Here is a 26,314-nt window from a genome sequence, read left to right as displayed (position 1 = left end):
AAATAGCTAAGGCGTACACAAATAAATCGTGAGTATTACCATTATATAAGAAAGATAATAAATAAAGGGAATGACTAGCCGAAGGAAAATGTGATAGCCCTAATACCGTATGAGCCCAATTTAATATGGTACAAGCCCATAAAGTACAACCTATACTGCACAAAAAAAATTCCTTTATAAGAAAAAAAACAAGATGACCCTTTGGAAGGTCTCATGATTTCACAATTATAGGACTATTGCAGAAGATGTATCCCAAGTTTGAATTTGGTCTCTAGCCTCTCAAAATATTGTCTTTTCATAAACCCCATTATCTTAAACCCTAGCTCACTTTTTCTGCCACAGGAAATTTCCACCCAATTTCTCTGGTGAAAAATGATTCACAACATTCTTGGAACATTGTTTTCAGCTATAGAACAGTCAATTTCACTCAGGTATTGTATCCTTTCTGTTTTTATGTATTATATTACTCCTAGTTTGGTTGCTGAGACCTCTCTATCCTCACAAGTTAGGGTAAGGTCTGCCTACACACTATCTTCCCCGGATCCCACTGTGGGATAATACTTGGGTATGTTGTTGTTGTTGTTGTTGGTTGCTGAGAAACTGAGAGAATGCAAGAAAAGAACATTGAAGTCTTTGTTGTTAGTTGTCGGTCATAAAGAGATTCAAGAATGGGCAATTTGAAGTTGGTGTAAGGATAAAGTTTTGATTTTTATGAATATTTGTTGTAGTTTGAGAAGTATATTTTGTATTTTTATGTGTACTGCTCCTAGTTTGTTGCTGAGTAACTGAGAGAAAGCAAGAGAGAAGCATTAAAATGGGCAATTTGAAGTTGGTTTGTAGTAGAGGTGGCAAAATGGTTAAAAGAAAACAGTTATCCACCGATATTATCCATTTAAAAATGGGTTGGATAATGATTTTTTTTTAAAAACGGGTCGAATATGGATAAAAACCATATAATTCACTTAAAAAATGATTAACCAAATGGATAACCAATGGATAACTAATGTGTTTAACTTTTACATTTGTAAAGCCTCAAATTGGGGGTTCCTCAAGTTTGGGAGACTAGGAATTCTCCCATAAGTAATCATATTCAAGAAGCCATATCCATATTATCCGCCGGATAACCCGTTTTTTTAATTCGCTTCAAATATGGGTCGGGTCGGATAATTTATCCGTTTTCGATCCGCTCATATCCAACCTGACCCGCCCGTTTGCCACCCCTAGTTTGTAGCAAAAGGATTTGACTTTTTAGTTCTTATTGATGTTTTTCCAGTTTTAGACGTATATTTTGTATTTTTATGTGTGCTAGTCCTAGTTTGTTGCTGAGAAATTGAGAGAAAGCAAGAAGAGAAGCATTGGAATAGGTAAATTCAAGTTGGTTTTAGGGAAAAAATTGACTTTTTAGTATTTATGGATGTTGTTGTAGTTTGAGCAGTATAGTTTCGAAATGGGCAATCTTGTTTTGGTGTCGTTATTTTTTTCTGTAAATCTTGACTTTGAAATTTGTAATTGATTTTGCTTTCAGGGGTAATATGTTGCTTCTCGATTGGCTGTGTTCGATGGAGCTAGTGGGGTTGGGGCTAGTAAGAGGGAGGAAGCTTTGACATGTAGATGTACGTCTTTTGTCTTCTGTTCTAAAAGCATTTTGAAAGAATTTCGTTAAGACTTGAGAATGTTTTGTTCTTTATCTATAAGCTTTGTGCAGTCATAGAGATATAGAATGCCGGGATTATAAGATAGATTAAAATGCCGGGATTATAAAAATCATTTGGGAACACTTGAAGCACGTTTAACTTCTTTTACTCTCTATATTGTTTTTGTAACATGCTAAGTGTTAAATTTTGAAATTCTGCTTAGGGAAAGAGAATTTCTATTTTTTGGTATGTTTGGAAAAGATAAATTTTATGGTGTAGAGAGCAAGATAGATTAAAATGAAACATTGACTTCCACTTAGAGTGCTACTAGGCAAACAATTAGCATGGCCAACTCAGATAGCACACACTTGGCTGGATTAGAATTGTTTTGAAAGTTAATACGCTTATATAGTACTAGTAACTTTTATGTTAGAGCTTTGATGTGCATTTCTTGTGACGAACTGAACATATGCTGTATATAAGACAATACATCAAACACATTGCATAGCTAATGTGCAATTTTATATTCAAATTTCATTCAATGTGAAGGTGGATACCTCAATCGTATGTTCAGTTCTCAGGAAAAAGGATATCTTATGTTCAGTTCAGATTCCAATGTATGAACTTAACAGAAAAACTAGTCTAATTGTGTAAAAAACATCCTAGGCAATGTATGCTTTAGTGAGGAAAAGTACAAACATGTACAGAAACTAGATAACGTCAACACTTAGGGGTATCTTTATTAGTCTTAGGGGTATTTCATGGTCTATGCCATACAGGCTTAAAGATGTCCTTTGTAGCTGGGAAGAAGCTGGAGCTGAAGCAACTAGTAGAGATAGATGGAGGATTGTCCCGGCTTGTATATGGTGGACAGTTTGGAGGGAAAGGAACAATAGATGTTTTGAAGATAGAAGCAATCCAGTGCAGAAGATTAAACTCAATTGTATTCTTTTTTGTTTTTGGTGCAAACAGATTTACATAGAAGATACATTGACAATCATAGACATACTAGGATCTTGCTAGGTCTCGAATTAGAAAGTCTACTAATCCTCTCCATGTAAATCTGGTTTTCAGTGCAACCCATGTACTGATGTTTTTAATATATACAATAGTTACCAATTCAAAACAAAAAAAAAGATAACGTCAACACTTAGCTGAGCTTTCTGGATTTGACTTCGTTTCCATACTTTTTGTGCTTTATTCTATTTATTTGTAATTAGTTATTTTCACATACGATAATACTAATTGAACTACATCTTGCAGTTGGCAATCTAGCATTCTCTTTTGAAGAAGATTTTAAATCATTGTGATAAAATGGCCGGGGGGAGTCAATCACGCCAAAATGAAAAACCTTCAGTCAATTACAGGCGTAATCTACTTGAGGGGGCACTATTTGAGCTTGCTGATTTTGACCGAGAAAGTCATGCTCCTGTTTCATCTGAAAATAAGGAGAACCCTAAAAGTTCTGAGTCTGGGTCTTCTGAGATAATGAGCACAAGTGATCTCATATCAGCAATTGGAACTATATGGAATTCTACAGCCCGTCCTCTTACACGAATCGTATCCAAATCAAGCTCTAGATGCTATAGCGCTGATCACCGTGAAAACAACATATCTGGTTGCTCCGCCGCAGATGAAATTTCTAGTGCTTATTTTTCAACTTATGATCACTCAATCCCTGTCAATGTGGATAGTGATACAGATTCTTCACCGCCGGCGCTTGCAAATGTGGAATGTCTGACAGTAAACCAGAAAGTCTCATTCTTTGGTCCTCTTTTAGGAAATTCTCCTCTGTGGAATCTACTCCGTGGTGGATCTACCATGCATCCAGAAACTTGGAAAGCAAAAAATCTTGCTGATGATTTACATACTATGTATGATTGGATGCATGAAATATCCTTACTGAAACTTAAGCACCACTTAAATAGTGCTAATACTGGAATCCATGAAAGCAGAAAATGTGCCGACGAAGACACGACAAAGAGTCCTTCAAGTTACAGCACCGTTGCAGATATAGTAAATGCTGATTGCCAGACTGACATGGAAAAAACGGCTGGTTCATTGTTAGGTCATATTGTAAAAGCTCACGAGATCGACAGGGTATCAACCGGTATTTCATGTCTAAGGCACTATAATGAGGTTTCACCTGACAAAAAATCAAACACGCTAGAGACTCTATGTTCTAAAAATAATTCAGTTGTCCATGAGTACTCTCTTCCTCCAAATTGTCCTGCTAGTGTCCTCAACAAAATTTATGCTGAGGATCACACAAATGATTCTACAACTAATGAAAAAGTTGAACTGGAGGATGAGCTGAATTCTGAAGTACAGATCTCCATGGCAAAGGACAAACCTCGTTATACACTTGCAAAACAAGAGCATGCTTTTGCAGGAGCTATGGCCGGAATATTTGTCAGCCTTTGTCTTCATCCAGTTGACACAATTAAGACTGTTGTTCAGTCATGTCGTGGTGATCAGAAACCTCTTTATTATATAGGCAGATCATTTATTTCTGAAAGAGGTATATTTAGTTGAATCTGCACTTCACTTTTCAATATGATACTTCCTTACATGCAAAGAGATGCTGCTCTTTCTTGGAGCCTATCTTTAGACTTGAAATTGTTGTCTACTTGTTTCAGGAGTAACTGCACTTTATCGAGGAATTTCTACCAATCTTGCTTCGTCTGCACCAATATCTGGACTTTACACCTTTACATACGAATCAGTGAAAGGGGCCCTGATTCCTCTTTTTCCCAAGGTGAATGCTTATCCTTATTTTTATTTTCCTTTTTATGTTAAACGCCCCATCAAATTTCTGTCCGCACCACCCCAGCAAGTTGAGAAAGGAATTTTTTTTTTTTTTTGGGGGGGGGGGGGGGTGAATGAAAGCAGTCTTCAGTTTTTCCATTCGTATGCTTCTTCTTACAAGGAAATTGGTGCCTCCCTAAATTTTACATGTTTTCTGTAACACAGGAATATCAATCTTTTGCACACTGCTTCGCAGGGGGTTGCGCAAGCATTGCCACTTCATTTATATTCACTCCAAGTGAGCGTATAAAGCAGCAGATGCAAGTTGGTTCACACTATAAGAACTGCTGGTAGAGTTATGCTCCTGAAATGCGTTAGTCATCCCATTATCTGGTTCCACCAGCTTTTGTATCTATCTGATTCTTTTTACCACAGTTTATTCATGATATGAGAACTGCTCGTAGCCTTGAATGCTTCTTGTCCTTGTTTAAGTATATATCTGTTGCCTAAGTATATCATGCTCTGACTGCGTCTGCCTTTTCTTTTGTGTGTGTGTGTGTGTGTTGGTTTGGGGGGAGGGGATCATATTCATATACGCCCCGAAGGTTTGTCCTGGTTAGAGTTAAAGAAAATCTTTGAAATATGCTACTACATGTTAAATTACAGTTGGTCCTTGGTATTGTGAAATCTGTTTTCTCATCAGGAGAAAAGGTGTAGTCTAGCGAATATTTGATTATCATAATGGGATTAAGGGTATCGATGTTAAATACTTAATCTAAGCAGCACTAGTATTTCCTACTAACAGCGTCTTGCTTCTCATTTTTGCCTCCGCAGGAATGCCTTAGTTGAGATTATAAGAAGTGGTGGTTTGCCTTCACTATATGCTGGATGGAGAGCTGTACTATGCAGGAATATTCCACACTCAATCATCAAGGTAAATTTTTTACTAAAAAAATCTTTCTCTGTGCCGTTTTTGGAGAAAATTGGGGAGCAGGAAGTTGAGTGCTCTTTTATTCTATAAGTTATGTTCTCTTAAAAGTACTATTTTGACTGGCAGTTCTATACATATGAAAGATTGAAGGAGTTGAGGTTTTCATCTGTTCAACTGCGCAACCAAAATGACACACTAATGACGGTTAGTTTTCTTATTAATGAGTATTCATTTGTCCACCTCCATCTTTGGCCATTATTAAGCTCATGATATATATTTTCTGGCACTTGCATTTTCACTTCGACTCTAGGCTTTAAAGAATGATGGTCGAGGTTAACATTTTTATCTTTGAAATTTGTAGTTGAGGCAATGGGACCTTAGTGGTTTCATTGACTGGTAAAAAAACAAAAAGAGTTTTCTCAGTTCTATACTCCTCTTTCCAGCTCGTATGTGGCGGATTAGCTGGATCTACTGCTGCACTATTCACAACTCCTTTTGATGTCGTCAAGACAAGATTACAGACACAGGTTATTCATTCTGTCTTTCCTTTCTTACTCGCTCAGGTTGTGAGTCTTGCACAGATATCAATATGTCATATAGTTGCTGCTGGAAACCGGGATCAGTTTAAGCCTTCTGAAAGCATTCAGTTGCTCTATTTCTTGTCCCTTTGTACTATCTATCTGATTGCTAGTTTGAACAACTGATTCAAGACTGGTATCAGTTTAAGCCTTTGGAAATCATTCAGTTGCTGTATTTCTCATCTTCCCCTTTACACTATATGAGCAGCTGATTTATAAAGCTCCTAAGAAAGTCTCGCTTATGCAGATTCCTGGATCTAGGATTCAGTTGGGTGTATTAGACACACTTAAAGAAATAGGAACGCGTGAAGGTTTGAAGGGTCTTTACAGGTAATGGTTGAATATCATATTGAAGTAATTTAATTGAATATTACCATCTGATTATAATCTTGTCAATCTTTCGTCAAACATTTGGCACCCCCAACCCACCCCCGAATATTTCTTTAAAGTAAAGACAATGAGAATCTGATGCAGGACTCACAGGACACACAGAATTAGTTATTAGAACTAGGAAAGGAATGCTCGTGTACTGACATGACTTATCCCTCTAGTTTTGAGGCCCATAATTCCTCTCTGCGTTCACATCGCTTGTCGCTGAAAAATTTCTTACTCGACATCATAGTTTGGTTAAAGACAAATTGCTATTATCAACAGTGTTGGAAACATTTTACTTGGATAGAATCAACTAATTTCCATCTTGCTTTCACCATAGGTACCTTTTCTACGTCAAACTGAAACCAGCAACATAACTTAAAAGCATACTTCAATATACATTTGAAGCTAATACTGCTCATGAATTACGAAATACAAAGGATATAATTGTGCCATTTCTATAGCAAATTATTCTACCAAGCCTAACTTTGTTGGACGTAGAAGTATAACAACAACAACAAACCCAGTGAAATCCCACAAGCGGGGCCTGAGGAGGGTAATGTGTACGCAGACCTTACCCCTACCTTATGATAGAGGTTATTTGCGATAGACCCTCGGCTCATGAACAGTGAAAATGAAGCAATAAACAGACTATAGCAACAATAAGGTAATAGGACAACGGAAACAAATAACAACAAATGGACGTAGAAGAAGTAATAACCTAATTGTCTCTACTATGTCTCGAATTCTTCTCAATGAATAACATACATTGTTCGAAAGGCGTAGTGCAATAACAACATACCCAGTAATATCCTACACCGTGGGGTCTGGGGAGGGCCCTACCTTGTGAGGAAAAAGAGGTTGTTTCCAATAGACCCTCGGCTTAGGAAAGCATAAGCACCACATTAATGAAAATATAGCCAAGAAGGGACAGTACCAAGAAGCCATATAAAAGTAGAATAAAAACAATCAGATAGTAAGGTGATCAACATTGAAAAAAGCAAGTTAGTCATAAAAACCTACTACCAACAGAAAGCGAGCGAGACTGCTTGTAAGGCATAGTGCATGTCCTCAATATGTAGTTAGCCATTTTATTTGTTTTAGTAGTGATGAATCTTGATTTATGGCAGGGGCTTGAGTCCTAGATTAGTCATGTATATGACACAGGGAGCACTTTTCTTTGCATCTTATGAATCTTTCAAGAAATTATTTTCTTTGGAGATCCCTCAGCCTAAAGCCGAAAGAGTTGCATACGAGCAAAGTTTGGAAGATGATTCTGCATCATTACCGTCACCAAACTAACGCAAGAAAAGATCAGTTCGAGGTGGTGTATCTTTCAGCAATGTTCCATATGAGAAAACATATAACGTCAAGATTAGCTTGTATATTTTCTCTCTGAGCTCGAGGTCTAAATAGAGGATGAAGGAATTTGAAGTGTTAACCATCGACTGGTTCTCTTAACGCTTCATAGAAACGGGCTAGTTGATCATCCACTGAGTTTCGAAGCATGTGTCAGCTAGCCCTCGGGGATTTCTTGATTATCGGAAAGAACATGTGAAGCATTTTTGTAAAGTTGTAGAAAATGATAGGGGAAATTGAGAGGATATAGGGATGCCTAATTTTGTATGATGTAATTATGATATAACACTAATATAGGCGAACCCAACTGGTCTGGGATTGAGGCATAGTTGATTAATTAATTGATTGTAAGAATAAAATTTTTGTTTTCCGGTGAGTTTGCAACAAAGTAATTTTTTTCTGTTGTAGCTGTTGATTTGCATAAACATGGATGAAAATACAATTACAGAAAACACTTCCAGCAAACACAACGGAATTATTATAGGCTCAAGGTAACATGGAGTTAGCTCAAACAAAAATTAAAACTGTAAACGAGTGAACAATTTTTTTTCCTTTTTGCACAAATTTCTTAAATGGAAGGGTGCTTTTGCCTTGCTTGGTGCAATTATTAGTCAAACTATTAAAATAATATTAGTTGAGAATCATAATCAACAATGTCGTTGTAGTATAGTGGTAAGTATTCCCGCCTGTCACGCGGGTGACCCGGGTTCGATCCCCGGCAACGGCGTCTACATTTTTTAATTTATTTTGTTTTTATTTTCACCTTCCTATTTCGGGGTCTATGTGTTAATTTCCAGGAGAAGGCTGGAAAAGAATATAACACAAACTTCCTTCAGCTTTCTGTTTTCTTAGTAGGAATCAGCATGGTTGAATTGTAACCTGGTTGGAACATTTATGAGGTTCAAAAATGATCACATAAAGTTTCTTTTTTTTTTCCTAATCTCATATTGGAAGTAATTATAATATAATCTTGTTCCATGAAAAAAGTCAAAAAAACTAAAGTGAACACAGCCCTTGAGAACCAATATGTTATATGTAGGATATAAAACTTAGTACAATATTATATTGTAGGATTGATAGTAGAAGGGCAGCCCTTTATTTGTGATAGATAGAGAGGCCAGTTATTTTTCCAAGTCAAATGAAACTTTTCTTAAAAGAACTGGAAAACCAAAAAGGAAAAAAACCAAAATACTCCAAAATTTGTAGTCCAATGTTTTCTCTTACAAAAATAACAATAACAAGAAAGAACAATCTCTCTTGGAAAATTAATGTAAGGATAATGTTCTCCTTCCCAACAACAGAAAGAAAATCAATCTCTCATGTGTATTTTCTGAAAAAAGCTAAAACTTTTGATTATTAAAAACTATGCAATTGCTTTAAGTCCATACCACCTGCTTAAACAATGAAGTAGTAATGAATATGGAGACAATAATCAACAACAACAAACCCATTATAATTCCACAAGTGGAGTTTGGGGTAGTGAGTACGCAAAGTCGCAAACTTTACCCCTACCGTGAATGTAGAGAGGCTGTTTCCAAGAAACCCTCGGCACAAAAAAAAAGATGAAAATAAAGCAGTAGCAACACGCAGTAACGACACCAAAATAGTAACGACAACAAGATAATAAGAAAACGAGGCGAAACAAACAGGCAAAAGGAACAAAATGTAGATAGTGACAATAATCAAAAGATCAAATTGTGATATACAAGTTCAAAGTATTCTCACAGATGCTGCATTAAGTAGCTTAAGAGCTATTTATTTTCCAAAATGGTGTACTTACATAAAATGCTCAAGCAAAAGTGTACTACTAGCTCATACTACAAAGTGTTTCCAAAATTTCCCTTGTGACTTTCTTTCCTTCAGCACCCTTGGCCATCATAATAAATAAATTACAAGTAGGCTAAAGTTTATATTTGAAATTTTTCTATAGTTGAAAAAAATGAATGAGATTCCTATGCCCTCCCTATCAACTAACAATATAAACAGTGTTGTGGCATCTCTAAGATTTTGGCCCCCTATTTCAGAAGGGAAAAAAAACATGGATATCACCAGAAGACAATATGATGAGAACTTCATCCTGCTGAAAATCATATTTTGACAAGCTCGAGCATGCTGCCACGTGTGTGCACCATTCATCATCTTGGTTCCTCTCAAAATTTCATGCACAAAAGTTGCATTTAAATGATCTCGAGTACACAGAACAGCCAGTATTTGGTATCAAACTCGACATACCCCACCTGGAACGGAGTATCAAATGCAACGGCTAGCTGAGTGAGTCGTTCAAGCCTATACTCGACCAATTGGAGAGAATGGTGGATTTAGTACAAAAGATGGGAATACTTGCTCAACTTTCTTGTGTACTTTCTGTTTCTTTTCCTCTCTAACTGCATTAAGCAAGCCTTTAATGTCATCTTGAACAAATACGCTCAATATGTTGGATTGCAAAGATTCTACGTTGTTCTCCTGTCCCACGACAATTGAAGTTTCCATAGAATGCAAAATTGCAACACAAATAGAGAATGCCTGTAATGCAGATAACTGAGCATGGAAATCAACTGAATACTGTCCATCCTCCTTAAGCGTCATCGTCAATGCTGGAGCTTTATCCTTTCTTCCCTGTGTGCAGTTTAGAACCCACGGGTAAGATAAGAACAATTGGGCATAGTATCTTAAAATTCGTCTAGTGAGTATAGTTAGGTAACATCGCTTTGGCTCGTAACCAATTTGATTTGCTTTCTAAAAACAAGTTTATGAGTTAATGTTGTTTCAATTCTAGAGCAAGTACAAGAGAGTAAGAGACGCATATATCCATAAAAAATGAAAGTACTAGTGAAGTCGAAATCTTTTATTTGAATGCTTGTACACTTACAAATAAATTTCCATTTAAGCAGCCAACGAAACATACAATTAAGCAGCAGGTAAGAAGATTACCTGAAGGAAGAGTTCCAATGGCCGGTGACTCTCAAGCAGAGGACGAATGTCATCAATATGAATATTTGGATTACCAAATATGTGAAGCGGACATGCCATGTCCCAGCCACCACAGTCGCAACCTCCGCCCATCCTCCATCTATCCAACAAGGGGGAAGGGCCAGGACCTTCAGTTGTTGGAAGACCATGGTGTCCGGAAGGGATCACAACATTCACCTTGGCATCAGAAGTTCCAATTCTTGGCTCAAGCGGAGAGAGATCCAGTAAGTTTGGAAGTGGCTGATCATCATCCTTTGCATCTCCACTCCTAAATTTTAAACTCTCTCTCTTTTCAAACGGCACCTCTATAGCAATTGCTGCAACCTCAACCCGTGACTGCAGTTGTGCTACTCCTAAAGGGTAAGGAATTGATGAGTCAACATGACCTCTGTCATGAGTATGATTCGGTTGAAGTTTGAGCTTTGTTTTTTCAGGTACCTCTTCGGCTCCAGATGAATTTTCATTGGACGCCTTTGGTGTATTAGTGACATCAGGGGAAGAACAACAACTATCTTGAGGAGAAACTTGCTTTCTTGAATGGGCCGTATCATACAAGACAAACTCTGTCACCATTGAGTTGTCACAGTCTCCAGCTTTTTTAATATCTGTACATAAATAACAGGAAACTTGCATCTGCCCAACCAACAAGGGTTCTCTAACGCCATCTTTCGATCCCCATCCACTGGCATTGCTCTTCCTTTTGTGGTGAAGAGAATGAAAAGTGTACACCCAATTCAAGGTATTCTCCACTTTCCACGACTTTGCGACAAAACTATCTTCAGGAGACTTTACTGAGAACTCAAAAAAGGGCAATCCATTTTTCTTATCCAATCTGAGAAAGCCATGTAAATGAGCCGGCAAACTCTGCACATTTGAATTATGGATCTCTTTCTTGATAGGCTGAGGATCACAACCCAAAGGCTCCGCTATGCTTGAGAAATCATGCAATAGAGATTTATGAAATGCTCTGCCTCTACTAACATCAACTAGCTCACTCTTAATCTCCCGGCCAGGTTCGACATTATAACTCAATGGACTTTTGAGAGACTTTGATTTACCAAATGGATCAAACATCTTTCTCATAGGGCTGAAACGGGATTTTTGGCTGCCGCTCCTAGAGCTATCACTTTCTGATCGAGCTGGCGAATGTGGTAGCGCTAATTTTGCAGACAACGATTTGGGTAAAGGAACAGATGGATCCCTCTTCGTTAGTCCGTTAACTTCACGTAGATGATCAACGACGGATTGAGACATTATGTTTGAATCCTGAGCTGACTGTCTTAGTGGAGTTTGAGCTCTTCTATTTTCTCTATCATCAGAGTTTATTAAACTTCCTGTCGAGCTATCTGATTGTACACCTCTCTCTGGAATAGAACCTTTAAAGGAGGATCTATGTTTCTCTATGAGTAAATTATCCTCGCGTGAACTACATAAAGCATCAAGAATGTCAAATGAGACTGCAGCAGCATTGCCACCAGAGAACTCAATTTTTCTTCTTTCCTCGACAACATCAGTTTTCTTGACGCGCCTAACATCTTTAGAACTTTGATAGACAGAACCCCTCTTTAAGATTTCATTTCTTTCCAAATGCAATTTCCTTGATGGAACATTTTTGCAGGACACGCTACGATACTTATGAAAGCTTATCTCAGTGAATTCATCATCTACAGATAATACTTCTTTGCTGCATTTGGGATTTCCTTTGCTTTTTCTCCTTTCACCTTTTAGACGGTGTCGTGGAGATGGAAGCACAGTTGTAGGACTTCCATCTACTATACAATACTTGTCGAATTCCAACTCCATATCTAGTCATATCAATAGATCTACAACCTATAAGAACAAAATAACAGGTCATTCACAGTAGAATTAAAAAGCTACTAACATAATGCCTTATATTTCAAAACAAACATCAAATAATACAATCAATCACATAAAGTTTTGAACTTTATAGACTAACATCTTATAGGGCAATATTTGGATGAACTAAACCAATTGGAAATATCAAAAGCTTGGATTTTTACACTTCAAGATTCCAAATATACAACAACAACAAACCTAGTAAAATACTACAAGTGGGGTCTGGGGAGGTAGTGTGTATGCAGACATTACCCTACCCAGGCTAGGTAGAGAGACTGTTTCCAAACGACCCTCGGCTCGAAAGGAAGACTAGGAAAAACAAATGTTCAGGATTCCAAATATGCATATATAAAACAAAAGGTTCAGGAATTAAGCAAACAACTAGATCTAAGAGAAGAACTCTAAACTAAGGAACTACAATGTTACCACATTTTTCACATGCAAACTTGAAAATATGGAGAGAAAAAAAAGAAAAAAAAAAGAAGAAAAAAATTCATACCCATTTCTTCAAATTGAAAAAGAGATGGCTGAGCAAATAATGAACTTCAAGCAAGAACCTTAACTTTCCTACCCTTAGATAAACAATTTGAAGATCTAATCTTCCATTTCTAGCAAATGCACAAATGCAAGAACGTCATGATACATGAAAACAGAAAAAGGAACTAACTTTGTTCCAATTAACTGAAATCAATGTAACAAAACAAAGAAATCCCACAACCCCACTTAACTATGAAGCCCCTAATTTATGTAAAAACACATCTTAAAACACTTGCATTCAAAGAAAATAAAAGGCACAACAACTGCTAATGAAAACAGTCCATTACCATTTAACATACCCCACTTGATCTTAGAGAATTGAAGCCAAAGAAAAAACCCAACAAATTGCAATCATTTCTTACAATATCTTGAGCTTAAAGTCTCATCCAAGAAAACACATTTCATATTCATATATTCTCCAAAAGGGTAAAAGAAAAGATACCAAACCAAACTCCATTGCTTAAAGAGTATTCAGTTTCTTGTACTTAAAATCAAGAAAAGTACATGGGCTAAAAAATAACAAGAATTAACACCTACCCACCAAAAGTTAAGACCATATAATGAGTTAATGAAATATGAACACACACAAAAAAAAGGATTAATAAAAGAGAAAGCATGCCTTATAGAGATAGAGACTGTTTGAGTAAAAGGGGTAGTGGGGTATCAAATGTACTGAGTGAAACTCACACACACTCTCTTTCTCTCTCTCACACACACACAGTAGGAAGAATAAGAAGAGGGGTGAGAGACAAAAGAGCTGCCAAGCTGCTCTATATGTCCACTAAAAAAAAGCTAACTTTGACTCATCATCATATGCTTTCATGCTGTGTTTTTACTCTATGTTTGTATAGTTTGCCTTTTTCCATATATTTTCTTATTCTCGGCTCACTAATACTATTTTTATGACGCTGTTATTATTCCATTGTCTTAGTTCATTTTCTTGTACCGAGTATTTATTGGTGATAAACTCTCTGTCCGCCCAGGATAAGATCTGTATAAACACTACTCTTCTCAAATCTTACAAAATTTTACTGGATTGTTATTATTTTTTATAGTTTGCCTCTAGTTTTGGTTTTTCTTTGTTGTAGTGTGTGGCCTTTCTTTCACTTTTTTCAATGTTTACTTTTTAGGACACTGTTTATAGGCACATTCAAGATAGTGAATTTCCATAAATAACCTTGGAAAAAGGACTAATGAATCTTGATTTAAGGGTAATCTTGGTAAAATAAAGAGGGGACAGACCAATTATTAATTGGAGGAATCACTGCACAAGGATTTTAATATCTTATGTTATTTTATTGGGAATAGCAGATACTGTTTTCTCTTGGCTCTTTCTTGCTATAATAATTAAATAATGTTTTCCAAATATAATATAGGACAGGATTCTTATGATGAAGGGGATTACTGACTCCCAATTTATAATAATCTTTTTTTATATGGTGAATTGAATGTAATAGATTTCAGATCCCTCCAAAGGTGCAATTACATTCATGACCCTTGATTCTTGCATATATTTTGACAAGTTTGCCCCTCAATAAAAACAACAACATGAAGCCCAAGTTGGTAAATTCATCATTTGAATTTGTGGTGTTACATATATTAAACTGATTTAACAAGATATCATTGACCAAAAATAGCATATAAAAATCAGCTTGAATATGTGAATAATATATAGTTTTGATTTGGAAGAGAAAATTATATTAGGTGCTAGAATAGTAAGCATAATTAATATATAGTTTTGTTTGTCCATGGTGAAAGATAGTTCTAAGGCCTTTTTTGGTACGAGGAATAAGCGATAATTAATCCTGAGATTAATTTTGAGATGAGTTTATATCATATTTGATTGGGATAAATAGTAGTATAATTAATCTCGGGATTAGTTATCCCGGGATTATAGTATTTTTTTATCCCTATGGAAGAGTGGGATAACGAATTCCGAGATAACTAATTATGGAATAATTTTTTTCCCAAACGACCCCTAAAGTGTAGAACTTGACGGTATTAATTGTAGTCTATAGTGTACTTGGGCTTGAAAATTTGGTTCATTCGCAGGAGAAGGCAACCTGGTGCACGAAGTATCCCACATTCATGTAGGGTCTGGGAAAGGTCGTACCTCAAGAGGTGTGATATGGATAGCCAACCCTGATACAAGCATCAGTGGCTGATTTTGGCTCAAACACGTGACCTATAAGTTACACAGAGAAACATAGTGCGCCTGATGCAAATGACTTTCTTTTTTCATGATATACCAATCAGAATGGAGGGTCCAAACCTACGTACATGATTGATAGAATCACTACGTAGGGGCGGTCAACTTGATGTGGGAGAGGCACTCACCATCCTTCAACTTTACTTATAAGTCACACGGAAAACACCACATTATAACATCAAAAGTCTACGTCATTACTAATTATTATTAAAACGATATAATTTATTGTTTGAACAATTCATTCATTTCACTATCAACCATAAAATGGATTGGAAATTTTGAAGTGAATTTCCAGCAAAAAACTTTAATGGGGACAGGGACAACTGCAGATAAACTGATAAAGATTTGGTTGGGAAGTACTTTCGTGGATACTTTCCATAGATGGAACAATTTATTGTTCTACAAATGGGCAACCACTATAGTAGCTCAAGTGTTTTATTAGTTTACTAATTAGGTTGAATTTGTTTAAATTCAGCCTTTTTATATACTACTACTATACTATAGTATAGTATAGAAAAGAAAAATTAAATATAATATAGTATAAAGTTATTTGATACTACTTGTTTCTCTGAAATCTTAAGTCAAAAGTGTCTACTTGGTTTGGTAAAAAATTCAAATAGTTAGTTGTATACAAATTATAAGTGTGGTCCAGTATACTTCATTTACCTAGTATGGATTGATGAAATAATAATGCTCCTCTACCTTGCCGTAAAAACTTTCTCTTCCTATTAATAGCAATTAATGTCTTTCTCTTACCTTTAATTTTTTTTCATTTTAATAGTTAAGGTGTTCGAGTCGGCTTAGGCACACATCAAATAATTCTACAAGGTAATTAATACCTCCTACCACTACAAGTAATAGTTAATTTTATCCATCATTGCTTGGACAGATAAGAAGAAATCACTTAGCGCTCGTTTAGTATGAGGGATAAGAAATAATTAATCCCGGGATTAAATTTATGAAGAGTTTATCACATATTTGGTTAAGAAAAAATTGCGATATTATTAATTTGGGGATTAGTTATCCCCGAGTAACTTATTTCCAACCAAACGATCCCTTAATATATTTGCTCCACTAAGATTTGAATTTGAAAGGCGGAAACTTTATGATTCTCAATTTACTTCATCGATCAGTTTGGCTACATTATTGGATGCAGTATTTTCCTTTTACCTTATTAGCCCCTTTTTTCTTCTTCTAATCTCTAGGTTTCCTTGTGTTAAGGCATCTCCAATCTTTACTCCATTTTTTATCCACAAAATAGGGATTTCCCCATTTTTGGGACAACTTACTCCAACCATTCCCACATTTTTTCCCTCAAACTTTTTTATATTCTTCTCTCTTCTATATTATATTATTATCTTTCATTTCAGTTTCATTTTAATTTTCATTAAACAAATTCCATCTTTTATTTTTAATAATTTATAGTTTTCATTAAAACAATTTCATAAAATTTTAAATAATATAATTTGTAAGCAATTATTATAGATTAACTAATAATTCAAATAAAAGTAAAATCATTACAACATCTAATATTTTATATTCGCACATTTCAATTTTAGCAACATCTAATATTTTATATTTGCACAATTCATTTTTTGAGATAATTATATATTTTTTGTACAATTATAATTTATAATAAAATTAACTTACAATTTTACATAAAAATAATAAATGCACGAAAATTAATTTATCAAAATTATACACCAAAGTTAAGATGTAAAATTAATATTATAAAGACATTACATAAACATAATTAGGTATATATAAAGAGATAAATTAAATGATTAAATAATAAAATAATAATAAAAAAGTGATGAAGAGTAATGGGGGAGATGAATAGTGTACCCCATATTTGAGGGAACATTATTCATCCCCTATTTTTGGGACAAAAATGGGGGAGGGTTGGAGCTAAATTACCCCAAAATTGCGGGGTAAGGTTGGAGATGACCTTATGGATCTTGAGAAATCTGTGAGGGTAATTTGGTCAAAGAAAGTGAGAGGGTTGAGTGCAAGAGCAAGGAGAAGAGAGTAAATTCACGGGTACATGTGATGTGGTTTCAGGCGGGAGGAAGGGATCTGAAAATGGTCGGTCAAATCGAAATCAAAGTATCATATGACCCGCCGACTCACTACTCTTACTCAAATTGACATCACTAACCCCATACTAAAAACACTTGGTGGGCGTTTGTACATAAGAATTGCAAAATTTCGAAAAAAGGTGAATTTTTTTTAAAATAAAAATGATATTTGAAAATTAGAATTGTGTTGGACATGAATATAGTTTTGGGTTATTTTTGAATTTTTGTGAGTGATCTGAGTGAAAATTTCCAAAATTCATTTTCAAGTAAAAATTAGAAATTTTATGGTCAAACACTAATTTCGAAAAAAAATAATTTAGAAAAAAAGTGAAAAAAATTTCATGGCCAAACGGGCTCTTATTCCACTTTATTACGTGTTTGATTGAAGCATAAAGTATAAAAGAATATAGACATTTCTGTGGCCAAGTATGTTATTATGAATAAAATAGAAAAATTAAATTATTGTAAATTATTCTTCACTATGTGGGATTATACTGGGCGTGTTGTTGTCAAATATAAACAAAATATCATTTTGTAAGGAGACATAATAAAAAGGTAAGGACTTAGGAAAGAAATGGACGGGCGGAGTAGCACTTCTCATTTTTTGGCTTTTTTGAGTGGATGGTCTATCGGAAATAAATAGGTAAGATTTGTGCATACACTATTCGTTTCATACTCCACTTGTAAAATTATAGCGAGATTGTTATTGTTGTTGGAAGAGTAGCACTTCACAGTATCTTGCCTGAAATTTCATCTCCTACAGTTCTACGATAGTTTCAATAACATTCGTGCCTTGTGAACCATCATTATTAACAAGACCAAAATTAAAATCGCCTTTTAACCACTGCTACTGAATTAGACTTTACTTAACACTGTGTTTACCTATATCTGAAAAATTCCAACGACACTCAACTTGTTAAGTCAAAGAGAAATTATGGATAGGTCAGATTTTTCAACGTTGGTTAGTACGCAGCTGCCATCACCTATAGTCTATAGATACAGATTCCTTCCCGATCCGTCTATTTTTCCTTCACGTTCTCGTAGATTGCATGAATGCATGTTCAAAAAGATGGACCAAGTCAGTAAGGCACGCAAAGGCAGCTGCTACTCCACGTGAAGAGAAAATACACTCAAAAAACATAAATCACCTCACTTTTAGGTGAAAAGAGCTGAAACTATACTGTAAGATTACACACATCAACCTTACCCACCCTGCACTTACATGTGTGCAGATTGTACAGTCCTTGGAAACAGAACAATCCATACCAACTTGTCACAATTGAATTTCTGTTTAGACTACCAAATTTTTCTACTACCCCCAAGTATACACCAACCACTATCGAGTAAATATACTTCAAAAAACTGTTCGAAAAACTGTATGTACTGTATCTATATACAGGAAATGGTTATGTCTAAACTCTAAAGTGAACTAAAACCTAGCAGAAGAGTCAGTCAGCATCGCTAGTGGTAGTTTTATCTTCAGTCCTAGACTTGTTAAATGATCTCTGGCTGTCAAGAACTGGCATGTAAGCTTCAGTTGTCTTCTTCAGAACATCATTAGCTCCTTTATCAGCTCTTCGAGGGCTTGTTAAATTCTTCTCCACGTCTTCGAACTTGGCAGTTGCTAACGGTTCTGTTCCTACACTCTTCGTAAAATTTGGCCCGTCTATTGTTAGGCTAGCAGCTTCGTCTCTAGAAGCATACCAAGTATTGCCACAAGCAATACACTCCAGCTGAGATAACCAAAAAATAAATAAAACAGAAACAAGAGGCAGTCAGTGCAGCAACCAAAATACTCGAGGAAGATCGAAGATGACACGGCTAAAAAGTACATAGGATTATACTAGAAAAGTTTCCAAATGGCGCTTATACCATATTCAATCTTTTTTTTTTTTTTTTTTGTTTCTTAAATACAAGAAATTCCAAAGTGACTACATTAAATTTAAGAGACATGACATGAATAAAAGGTCCTTATGCAAGGTAATTCCCTTCAACATCTTGCATGATAGTTCAGTGTAATGGCAATCATGACATGGGGAAATTAGCTTTACCCCGAGAACAGAAAAGAATTCAATAAGAGATCACTTACTGTCACAACATCAAACATAATATTAAATATCTTCCCCACCACTATCAACATATAATCAAAATCCAATCAACTATTTGAAGTTTCGGGTGCGGCAAGAAATTGCTAACATAATAAGCAGTTCTCCACCCCCTCCCCCCCCCCCCAAAAAAAAATGAATAATAATAAGAGAGGACAAGAAATATCCAAAGAGAAACATCATGATGTATCAACGAAGAAGTCCATCTCAAGCAGAAAAAAGCTGGAAGCACAAACCTGGTAACGGTCTCCATGTCCAGCCTGAATAATCTCCATGAGCCGCACTTTTTTCTCTGTGCATCTTTTGCAACGAGCATCAGTCATCTGTGCCACAAACCAATCAGAAGTGAGCAACAAGAAACAACATACTCAACCTTTGTAAAGTTTTCTGTAAGAAGCATCAGTCATCTGTCACACAAAAAAGAATAGAAACAAGCAATAAGATATGTCGAAATGAAATGTTTCCCAGTCTTATAACATGATCACATCAATTTTGCCAATTAATCATGGCCAAATTTCTAAAACTCTTTTTCCAGGTACTCAACATGAAAAGAAAATTCTGAATTAAAAGGCTTTCAGTACATTGAGAAGCTATATTCAACTTAACAACGACAACAACAACAAACAACAACAAACCCAGTATAATCCCACATAGTGGGGTCCCACAAGTATATGAATTACCCTACCTTGTGGATATATATATTCAACTTCATTATAGAAAACAAAAACATGCGCAGTCCTCCCTGAATACGGGAAAAATATTCCGATCACATTTAGTCTTATCTCAAAGGGATACATGTAGCTGGTGATCAGAATCAACGACCAACTCCATCACCAAAATACTAAACTAAAGTTTGCTATGGTTAGTTAAACTAAATCCTGGTTAAAGACTTGAATTCCGAAAAATTACCATCATTGTCAGTACCCAAAAGGAGCACCTACTAGGTGCAAGAAAATTTGGCCCCATCTGTATCGACATATGCAGTTCTTTGTGACCTCTCCAGAAAGGAAGATTTTATTCACCGAAATCTCCCTCAGAACACATTATTGCCCTGAAGCTATTTGTAAAATTCAACTGAACATATTCTTAGTGCATGCTCATCATGAGACTAAATCTTCAAAGTAGCTTCACGAATACCATCATATCTACCAGACAAGCACTAATAATAGTATATAAGCACGGATTTTTTTATTGAATTTCTTAAAGATCTTCAAATAAGCATATATTGAGCTCAAAATGAAGCCGGAGTTCATTTACTCCATTGAGTCGACCTCAGTTTCATGTTGAAACTTAGTATTAAAGCCCAACAGAGCTGAACGCTCGAGTCATTTAGACACCTACATAGGCTATAAATTTTTGCCATAGAAGTGGTGTCCAGGCAAGTTTGAGCGCACCACGACTGTTCTACCAGATATCTGCTATCTCCCACCATCACAGGTACTGGTTAACCTTGCCCACCAAAACTTAGGCTGATGAGAAAAGATCACCTAACATTTTTCTTGTCTGTTGGAATTTGAACTTCATTAACTAGGCCACAACATCTTCCTCCATACAAAGAGAAAAAGGAAGATGACTGTTTAATGTAGCAACTAAGCTTCTTCAGGAACAAAATAATATAGTATAAACCTGTATGGGCTCCGGCTCTTCGGGCTCCCTGCTTGCTATCTCTTCTGCTGTTAGACCTTCCTGAGATAGAAATGGAGAATAACATCAAATAAAGGAAAGCATAATCTGCTGGGGCAATTTTCAGATTCCTCAACAGAAATAAGAAACTACAGATTTTCAGAGAAAGATTAATAACTTATAATCTCCGTATAAGGCAGACATTCTTCTCAAGAAACCAATCTTGTATTTGCCAAGTGTGGATAAAAATCCAAATGAACCATCCACCAAAAGAAATGAATATTAAGCAGAAGAAATTGCTTTTCTTAAATTCTTAAAACCAAAACCAAACTATGAGGCAGGTTTGTACAGTCTTCTACGTAACCTAAATTAGTTTCTTCTTGCAGGGAAGGAAATGAAGACACCTTCCACATTTCAAGCACCTTTTTGGCTTATTTTAGGAGCATGAAATTCCAAAATGTGTACAGGTAATTGCTCAACTTCTTCATTTGTATGAATTCTCCTAGCTCTTTTTCCTTCTTTTTTTGGTTGGTTGGTTGGTTTGGGGGGGGGGGGGGTTGTGGGGTGAGTAAGCCAATATTTAATTCCCAAAAGGTCTCAAGGGATATCAGATTTTCCTTTTTTGAGTGCGTTTATTTGTGAAAAATGCTCAATCATATTTTGGTTTCCAAAATCAGCTTTACTTTATTCACACCTGAACAATATTTAGATTTCATGAATTGTGGTAAACCTATTTAGGTTGCACATGGTGGATTCACGAACGGTCAGTCAGACCACCAAAGCAAGACCTACCGATCCAGAAATCAACAAAACACAAACAGACTATTATTTCTAGCATTTTAGGATATTTGCATATGAAGCAAAAAACAAAAAAATTAATCGACAAATTGAGTAAATTATTTTCCCTGTGCTCATACCTTTAGCTCATTGGGGGACATGTTCAGTATTTGTGAGGGATCCAACTCCCCATTCAGAAGACGGCGTGCTAAGAGTGAGCTGTTCTGGAATGTTTTTGATAAGGAAGAATTGTTCTGGAAATAGAACAACAACATCGAGAAAAATCGACAATTAGAAGGTAGAAATATATTCACATAGAAAATTAGAAGAAAAAACAATAAACTCACGAACTCATACCCCCATCTGCTCAAAAGAAAAAGGGTACTAACCTTAAGATTGAATGTTAACTGCCTCATCTTCTGATTGTACTTCTGAAAATCACATGAGAGAGCCTCGTGTGCAGCTTTCTCCAGAGCGACTACGGCAGGGACAGCACTGTCTGGCCATCGAAACTTATCACCCTGAATTTAATCCAAGAGAACAAACATTTCAAGGAAAATCTGAATAGAGACTAGCATTCTATACATAAATTCTGTCAGTCATCAAAATCATTGGAAAGTGAATTCTTACATTGGCACCATCGTCTAGAGACTCATTCACATGCTTTGCAGAACCGGTATTACCAGTAAAATCAGTAACATCTGAGCCCCCTTTTTCTTTACCATCATTTTGTACATTATCCACAGGATTGCACAAAAACTGAATTGACTGCAGCAGTTTTTCCAGCCATTTGTCACGCTGTGTTTCACCAGTTAGGACATTGAAGTTTGAAAGGATGATGAAGTATTCTGATGCATTATTGGGACAACTGCCTGGAGTTTCTGCTTTAGATTGACCAAATCTAGTTGGTGCTTCATCTTCTCTGGTGACATCCAAAGGCGTCATGCTCTTCTTCCTCAAAAGTCGTTTACTCTTCAATTGGTCTTCCTGACTAACAGGAGCTGCAGAATTATCCTCAGTTTCAATGTCAGGAAGATGCCCAACTCGTGCAATAGTCTTATGAACAAGCAGATCAATTTCCTGCTGTTTGGTATCTTCATAATCCTTGTCTGTTAACTTGAAAAGCTTCATCTGCTCAGTGTCATATACCTTTTGAACAATAAAACCAGGGTGCTCTTTCCGACCTGGAATCTGCTTGTTTAACGGTATGAAGTGCACCACACACTTGTGCATGACTGACTCTGCGGGAACTTCGTCCCTATGAAAACTATAGAACAATTCCCTCGTGTCTCGTGATTGCCAATTTCCACCATTTCTTCTTTGAGCTTCCTCGGGTCTGTAAAACCACTGTCCTGTGACCATCATGTTCCCATCCTTGGTCTGAGTAATATCCTATTAGGGGGGAAAAATCCAGAAAAAGAGTAGAAGTGATAACCACAATAAATTAACATTCAGAGAAGCAAACGTTACCAAGAATTTCATGCCAAAACTAGAAAAGTAATTCAGGATGCTGCAGATAAAATACTGGTCACTCTTTTACCAAAACTAGAAAAGTAATTCAGGATGCTGCAGATAAAAAGATATGCTCATATGGATAATCGATTCTCCAAGAAACAGACTGCTTATTTAGAACTATCTGAGCGAAGAATTATAACGGAGCCTCCTGACATGTTGTCTTCCCTCTGTTCCTAAATTACTTGCTAAGCCAAAAAACTAGAGCCTAAATGAATCAAAAGTGACAGCGAAACTCAAGCAAGTTTTTCTCCCCCCAAAAAACCTGCATGTTTCCATGTCTAGACACTATAAGGGTTCAACAACCTTCCTTTTTGTCAAATTTAGAAGACATGAAACGCGAACGGGGCACTTTGCATATGTTCCACTTTCACTTCAGTTCCTCTTCCATTACCTACCAATCAAAGGAAATACTTACCTTCCAGCAACTACCTCCTCTTTTCACCCCAACTTTAAATAGATGCCTGTATTTAGGTGAGAGCAACTATTATCTTTTTCTAGACTAGTTATCGTTCGTCTGCTCTTTCCTTCTTACGCTACAATTTAATGCTTTGATTCTGTTTTCTTCCCTTCCCTTTTGTACTCCCAACTCAAGGAGTTTTACTCAGACTTTCAGCACCACCAAATAGAAAACATTCTCTGATGGGGCACTAGATGAGGCAAAATGCAGTTAAGATCCAGATCAAATTGAGTGCCCAAATTTCGCAGCAGAAAAGAGAAATACTTAACATATAAGCTTAGTTTGCATGCTACAACCAAACTAATAATGCAACTGACCTGATTCCTGACTGGGAAATAGCATATGCATTCACATAAGTTGTGCATCTATTTAATTTCCAAAAGAATCATGTATCTTCCTGAAAAAGAATTACCTTGATAATTGCCACATAAGGCTTCTGATTTTTAGCTTCTGGAACCAAGAGCACGGGATCCTCCTGTAGAAGAACAAAACTTAGTAATAAGAGCAACCACAGGAGAACAATAGCTATAACACACTTAACAAAGTTCCTAGCCAATGCAATTACAGATAATACTGTTCAAAGGGGATGAAACAGCCAAGTAAAATTTCATGGAAGAAAAAAACTAGAGTTGATTTTTTTTTTTATGACCGAGAAATCTGTCTGGGGCCGATCCTTTGGACCAACCGCAGCCTTCGAAACTCGGTGGATAATGTGCCCGCCCCTCTACCCTTCTCCACTTAAATACCAGGCTTTGCTTTGCATGGTGTGGGGGCTTGAACCTGTGACCTAAGACACAAATCCATCACCCTTTGCCACTTGAGCTAGGCCCTGGGGGCAAAACTAGAGTTGATATTGATTGCACAAAATCTCCTCAACTCTCATACCAACATCCAGGCACACCAAACCAAGCCTCTTCCACTATATTCAAGCTAGGGTGATACACTTCTACCAGGAGAGATACTAATTCAGATTAATCAGCCCTCTCATTTCTCCAACTCCTTACAAAGTAGCCATTACAACATCAAATGACACTCATTAAATCAAAGTGAATCCATATCTAAACTAGCTGTTTGCAGTATTTTCTGATGTTGAAGTAAAGGGCATCCAGAAACCCATTCCTATTGATACCCCATTAAACTCTATCAATAAACCAAACAATCAGAAACTAAGAAGCAGAGGGGATCCATGAAATCAACTCCTTCAAGCATTATGGATGAAATGTTTACCAAGGAAAATAATTTTCATGAAAAGTGTTCTATCAGAAATCATTTTGTAAAGGAGTCCCCTAATAAGCATCAGAAATGGGGAAATATTATCCTAAACACTACTAGATGATTAATTTCTTCCCATCAGGCTAAGCCTTGGTGGGCAGAGTATCTGTGCTGGTGGCCAGGTCCGCTGCAATAGTCGAGGTAATGTACTTTCCAATTTCTATCATTCCAAATGCAACCAATGAGTGATAAGTAACATTTTTCAAACCCTAATTTCAGCTACAGGTCATGGAAAAAAGCCGTAATTTTTTCAAAACACAAACAAAATTTCAATAAATAACATTTCGGAAGCATTTTTCGATGAAATAAAGCAAAGGAATGAGAACTCACAAGTTCATAGCGATTTCCATCGTACTCAAAAGACTCGTAATGGTTTCTCCTCCCTTTACCTTTTCCAGTAACCCTAATTACCTCACCAATAGGCTTAGCATCTTCCAGCTGTTCTTCTTCCACCTCCTCCTCCTCCTCTTCAACCGGTTCAGGTTCCGATTCAACCTCCGGTTCTTCGTCAAATTTCTTCTTCTTATTCCTCTTCCCCCGGCCTCTTTCCTCTTCCTCCTCCTCCTCATTTTCCGTCACTTTCCTCTTCTTCTTCCTCTTATCTCTACTTTCATCATCATTATTCGCTTCCTCTTCTTCCTCCTGTGGCTTTTCTTCTTCTTCTTCTTCTTCGTCGAGCTTCACTTTCTTACGCTTCCTTTGACTATTCGCTTTATCTTCGCCGTTGTTGGAAGCGCGTGTTACACGCGATAGCGGCAACTTGTCGTCGTCGTCCTCGTCGTCGCTTATCGCTACCACCGCTAACCGCCGGTTTCCCATTTTTGCTTGCTATACGGTGATGTGGTGCGTGAGTCAAGCAACAAGTCACAAGTGTCGAATGCGGAGAGTGTTAAGGAGAGAAAATGGAATCTACTAGTACTACTGTACGAAGAGATCATCAATTTGAGATTCTGTGTATTTGACATAACACTTTAAAATGGTCAAAATAGAGTAAGTTGGCCAATTTTCGGATTATAAAATAATTATTATTTAATACGAGAATAAATTTTGGACAAAAATATATTTTACCGAAATAAGGTCCACATAATATGTTAAATTATGAAATTCTTGTATATAAACTCTAGCACAAAAGACACCCTATACAGGGTTGCGTTGGAATTCGAACTTTTAGAAGTTGAATTTTAGCAAACTATATTGAAATTCCAAGAAAAAAATGTTGGAACCCAAACAAGATATTCTGTATGTGAATTTTTACATATTATACTGGAGTTCTAATTTTTAGAAGTTAAATT

The 26,314-nt window shown here is 36.3% G+C and overlaps 3 protein-coding genes and 1 non-coding gene across 10 annotated transcripts; 2 read left to right on the top strand and 2 right to left on the bottom strand.

Annotated features, from left to right (window-relative positions):
- Positions 1 to 177: 177 nt before the first annotated feature.
- Positions 178 to 7,992, top strand: LOC104242340 (uncharacterized). 4 transcript variants are annotated; one of them, XM_009797368.2, is made up of 10 exons: positions 180 to 431; positions 1,526 to 1,613; positions 2,898 to 4,155; positions 4,274 to 4,392; positions 4,608 to 4,732; positions 5,217 to 5,316; positions 5,440 to 5,517; positions 5,757 to 5,840; positions 6,139 to 6,221; positions 7,394 to 7,992. In XM_009797368.2, the coding sequence occupies exons 3-10, from the start codon at positions 2,949 to 2,951 to the stop codon at positions 7,563 to 7,565; spliced, it is 1,968 nt and encodes a 655-aa protein (XP_009795670.1). In that variant the 5' UTR covers positions 180 to 431; positions 1,526 to 1,613; positions 2,898 to 2,948; the 3' UTR covers positions 7,566 to 7,992. The 4 variants fall into 4 exon arrangements, 3 of the variants coding, with proteins under 3 accessions (XP_009795670.1, XP_009795671.1, XP_070011500.1); XM_070155399.1 differs by lacking the exon at positions 180 to 431 and adding an exon at positions 495 to 688; XR_011401743.1 differs by lacking the exon at positions 7,394 to 7,992 and having other exon boundaries at positions 178 to 431; positions 5,675 to 5,840; positions 6,139 to 6,197.
- Positions 7,993 to 8,277: 285 nt separating this feature from the next.
- TRNAD-GUC (transfer RNA aspartic acid (anticodon GUC)) lies at positions 8,278 to 8,349 on the top strand. Its single transcript has one exon. It is a non-coding gene; the product is annotated as a tRNA-Asp (tRNA).
- Positions 8,350 to 9,301: 952 nt separating this feature from the next.
- LOC104242342 (uncharacterized) lies at positions 9,302 to 13,694 on the bottom strand. Of its 4 annotated transcripts, none has more exons than XM_009797374.2 (3): positions 13,606 to 13,694; positions 10,554 to 12,422; positions 9,302 to 10,238 (listed from the first exon to the last, which is right to left on the bottom strand). In XM_009797374.2, exons 2-3 carry the CDS (start codon positions 12,393 to 12,395, stop codon positions 9,909 to 9,911), a joined length of 2,172 nt encoding a protein of 723 aa, XP_009795676.1. In that variant the 5' UTR covers positions 12,396 to 12,422; positions 13,606 to 13,694; the 3' UTR covers positions 9,302 to 9,908. The 4 variants fall into 4 exon arrangements, with proteins under 4 accessions (XP_009795676.1, XP_009795679.1, XP_009795675.1 ...); XM_009797377.2 differs by lacking the exon at positions 13,606 to 13,694 and adding an exon at positions 13,524 to 13,557; XM_009797373.2 differs by lacking the exon at positions 13,606 to 13,694 and adding an exon at positions 13,274 to 13,358.
- Positions 13,695 to 18,398: 4,704 nt separating this feature from the next.
- Positions 18,399 to 25,955, bottom strand: LOC104242341 (ASI1-immunoprecipitated protein 3). Its single transcript, XM_009797371.2, has 8 exons — positions 25,353 to 25,955; positions 24,163 to 24,225; positions 22,409 to 23,170; positions 22,168 to 22,299; positions 21,919 to 22,032; positions 21,005 to 21,064; positions 19,615 to 19,701; positions 18,399 to 19,006 (listed from the first exon to the last, which is right to left on the bottom strand). The coding sequence occupies exons 1-8, from the start codon at positions 25,839 to 25,841 to the stop codon at positions 18,722 to 18,724; spliced, it is 1,992 nt and encodes a 663-aa protein (XP_009795673.1). The 5' UTR covers positions 25,842 to 25,955; the 3' UTR covers positions 18,399 to 18,721.
- Between the last annotated feature and the right edge of the window lie 359 nt (positions 25,956 to 26,314).

The sequence above is a fragment of the Nicotiana sylvestris genome, chromosome 8 (genome assembly GCF_000393655.2).
Source record: "Nicotiana sylvestris chromosome 8, ASM39365v2, whole genome shotgun sequence".
In the NCBI taxonomy this organism is placed as follows: Eukaryota; Viridiplantae; Streptophyta; class Magnoliopsida; order Solanales; family Solanaceae; genus Nicotiana; species Nicotiana sylvestris.
Note: the sequence above shows the minus strand (reverse complement) of the source record. Positions and strands in the feature narration are given on the sequence as shown.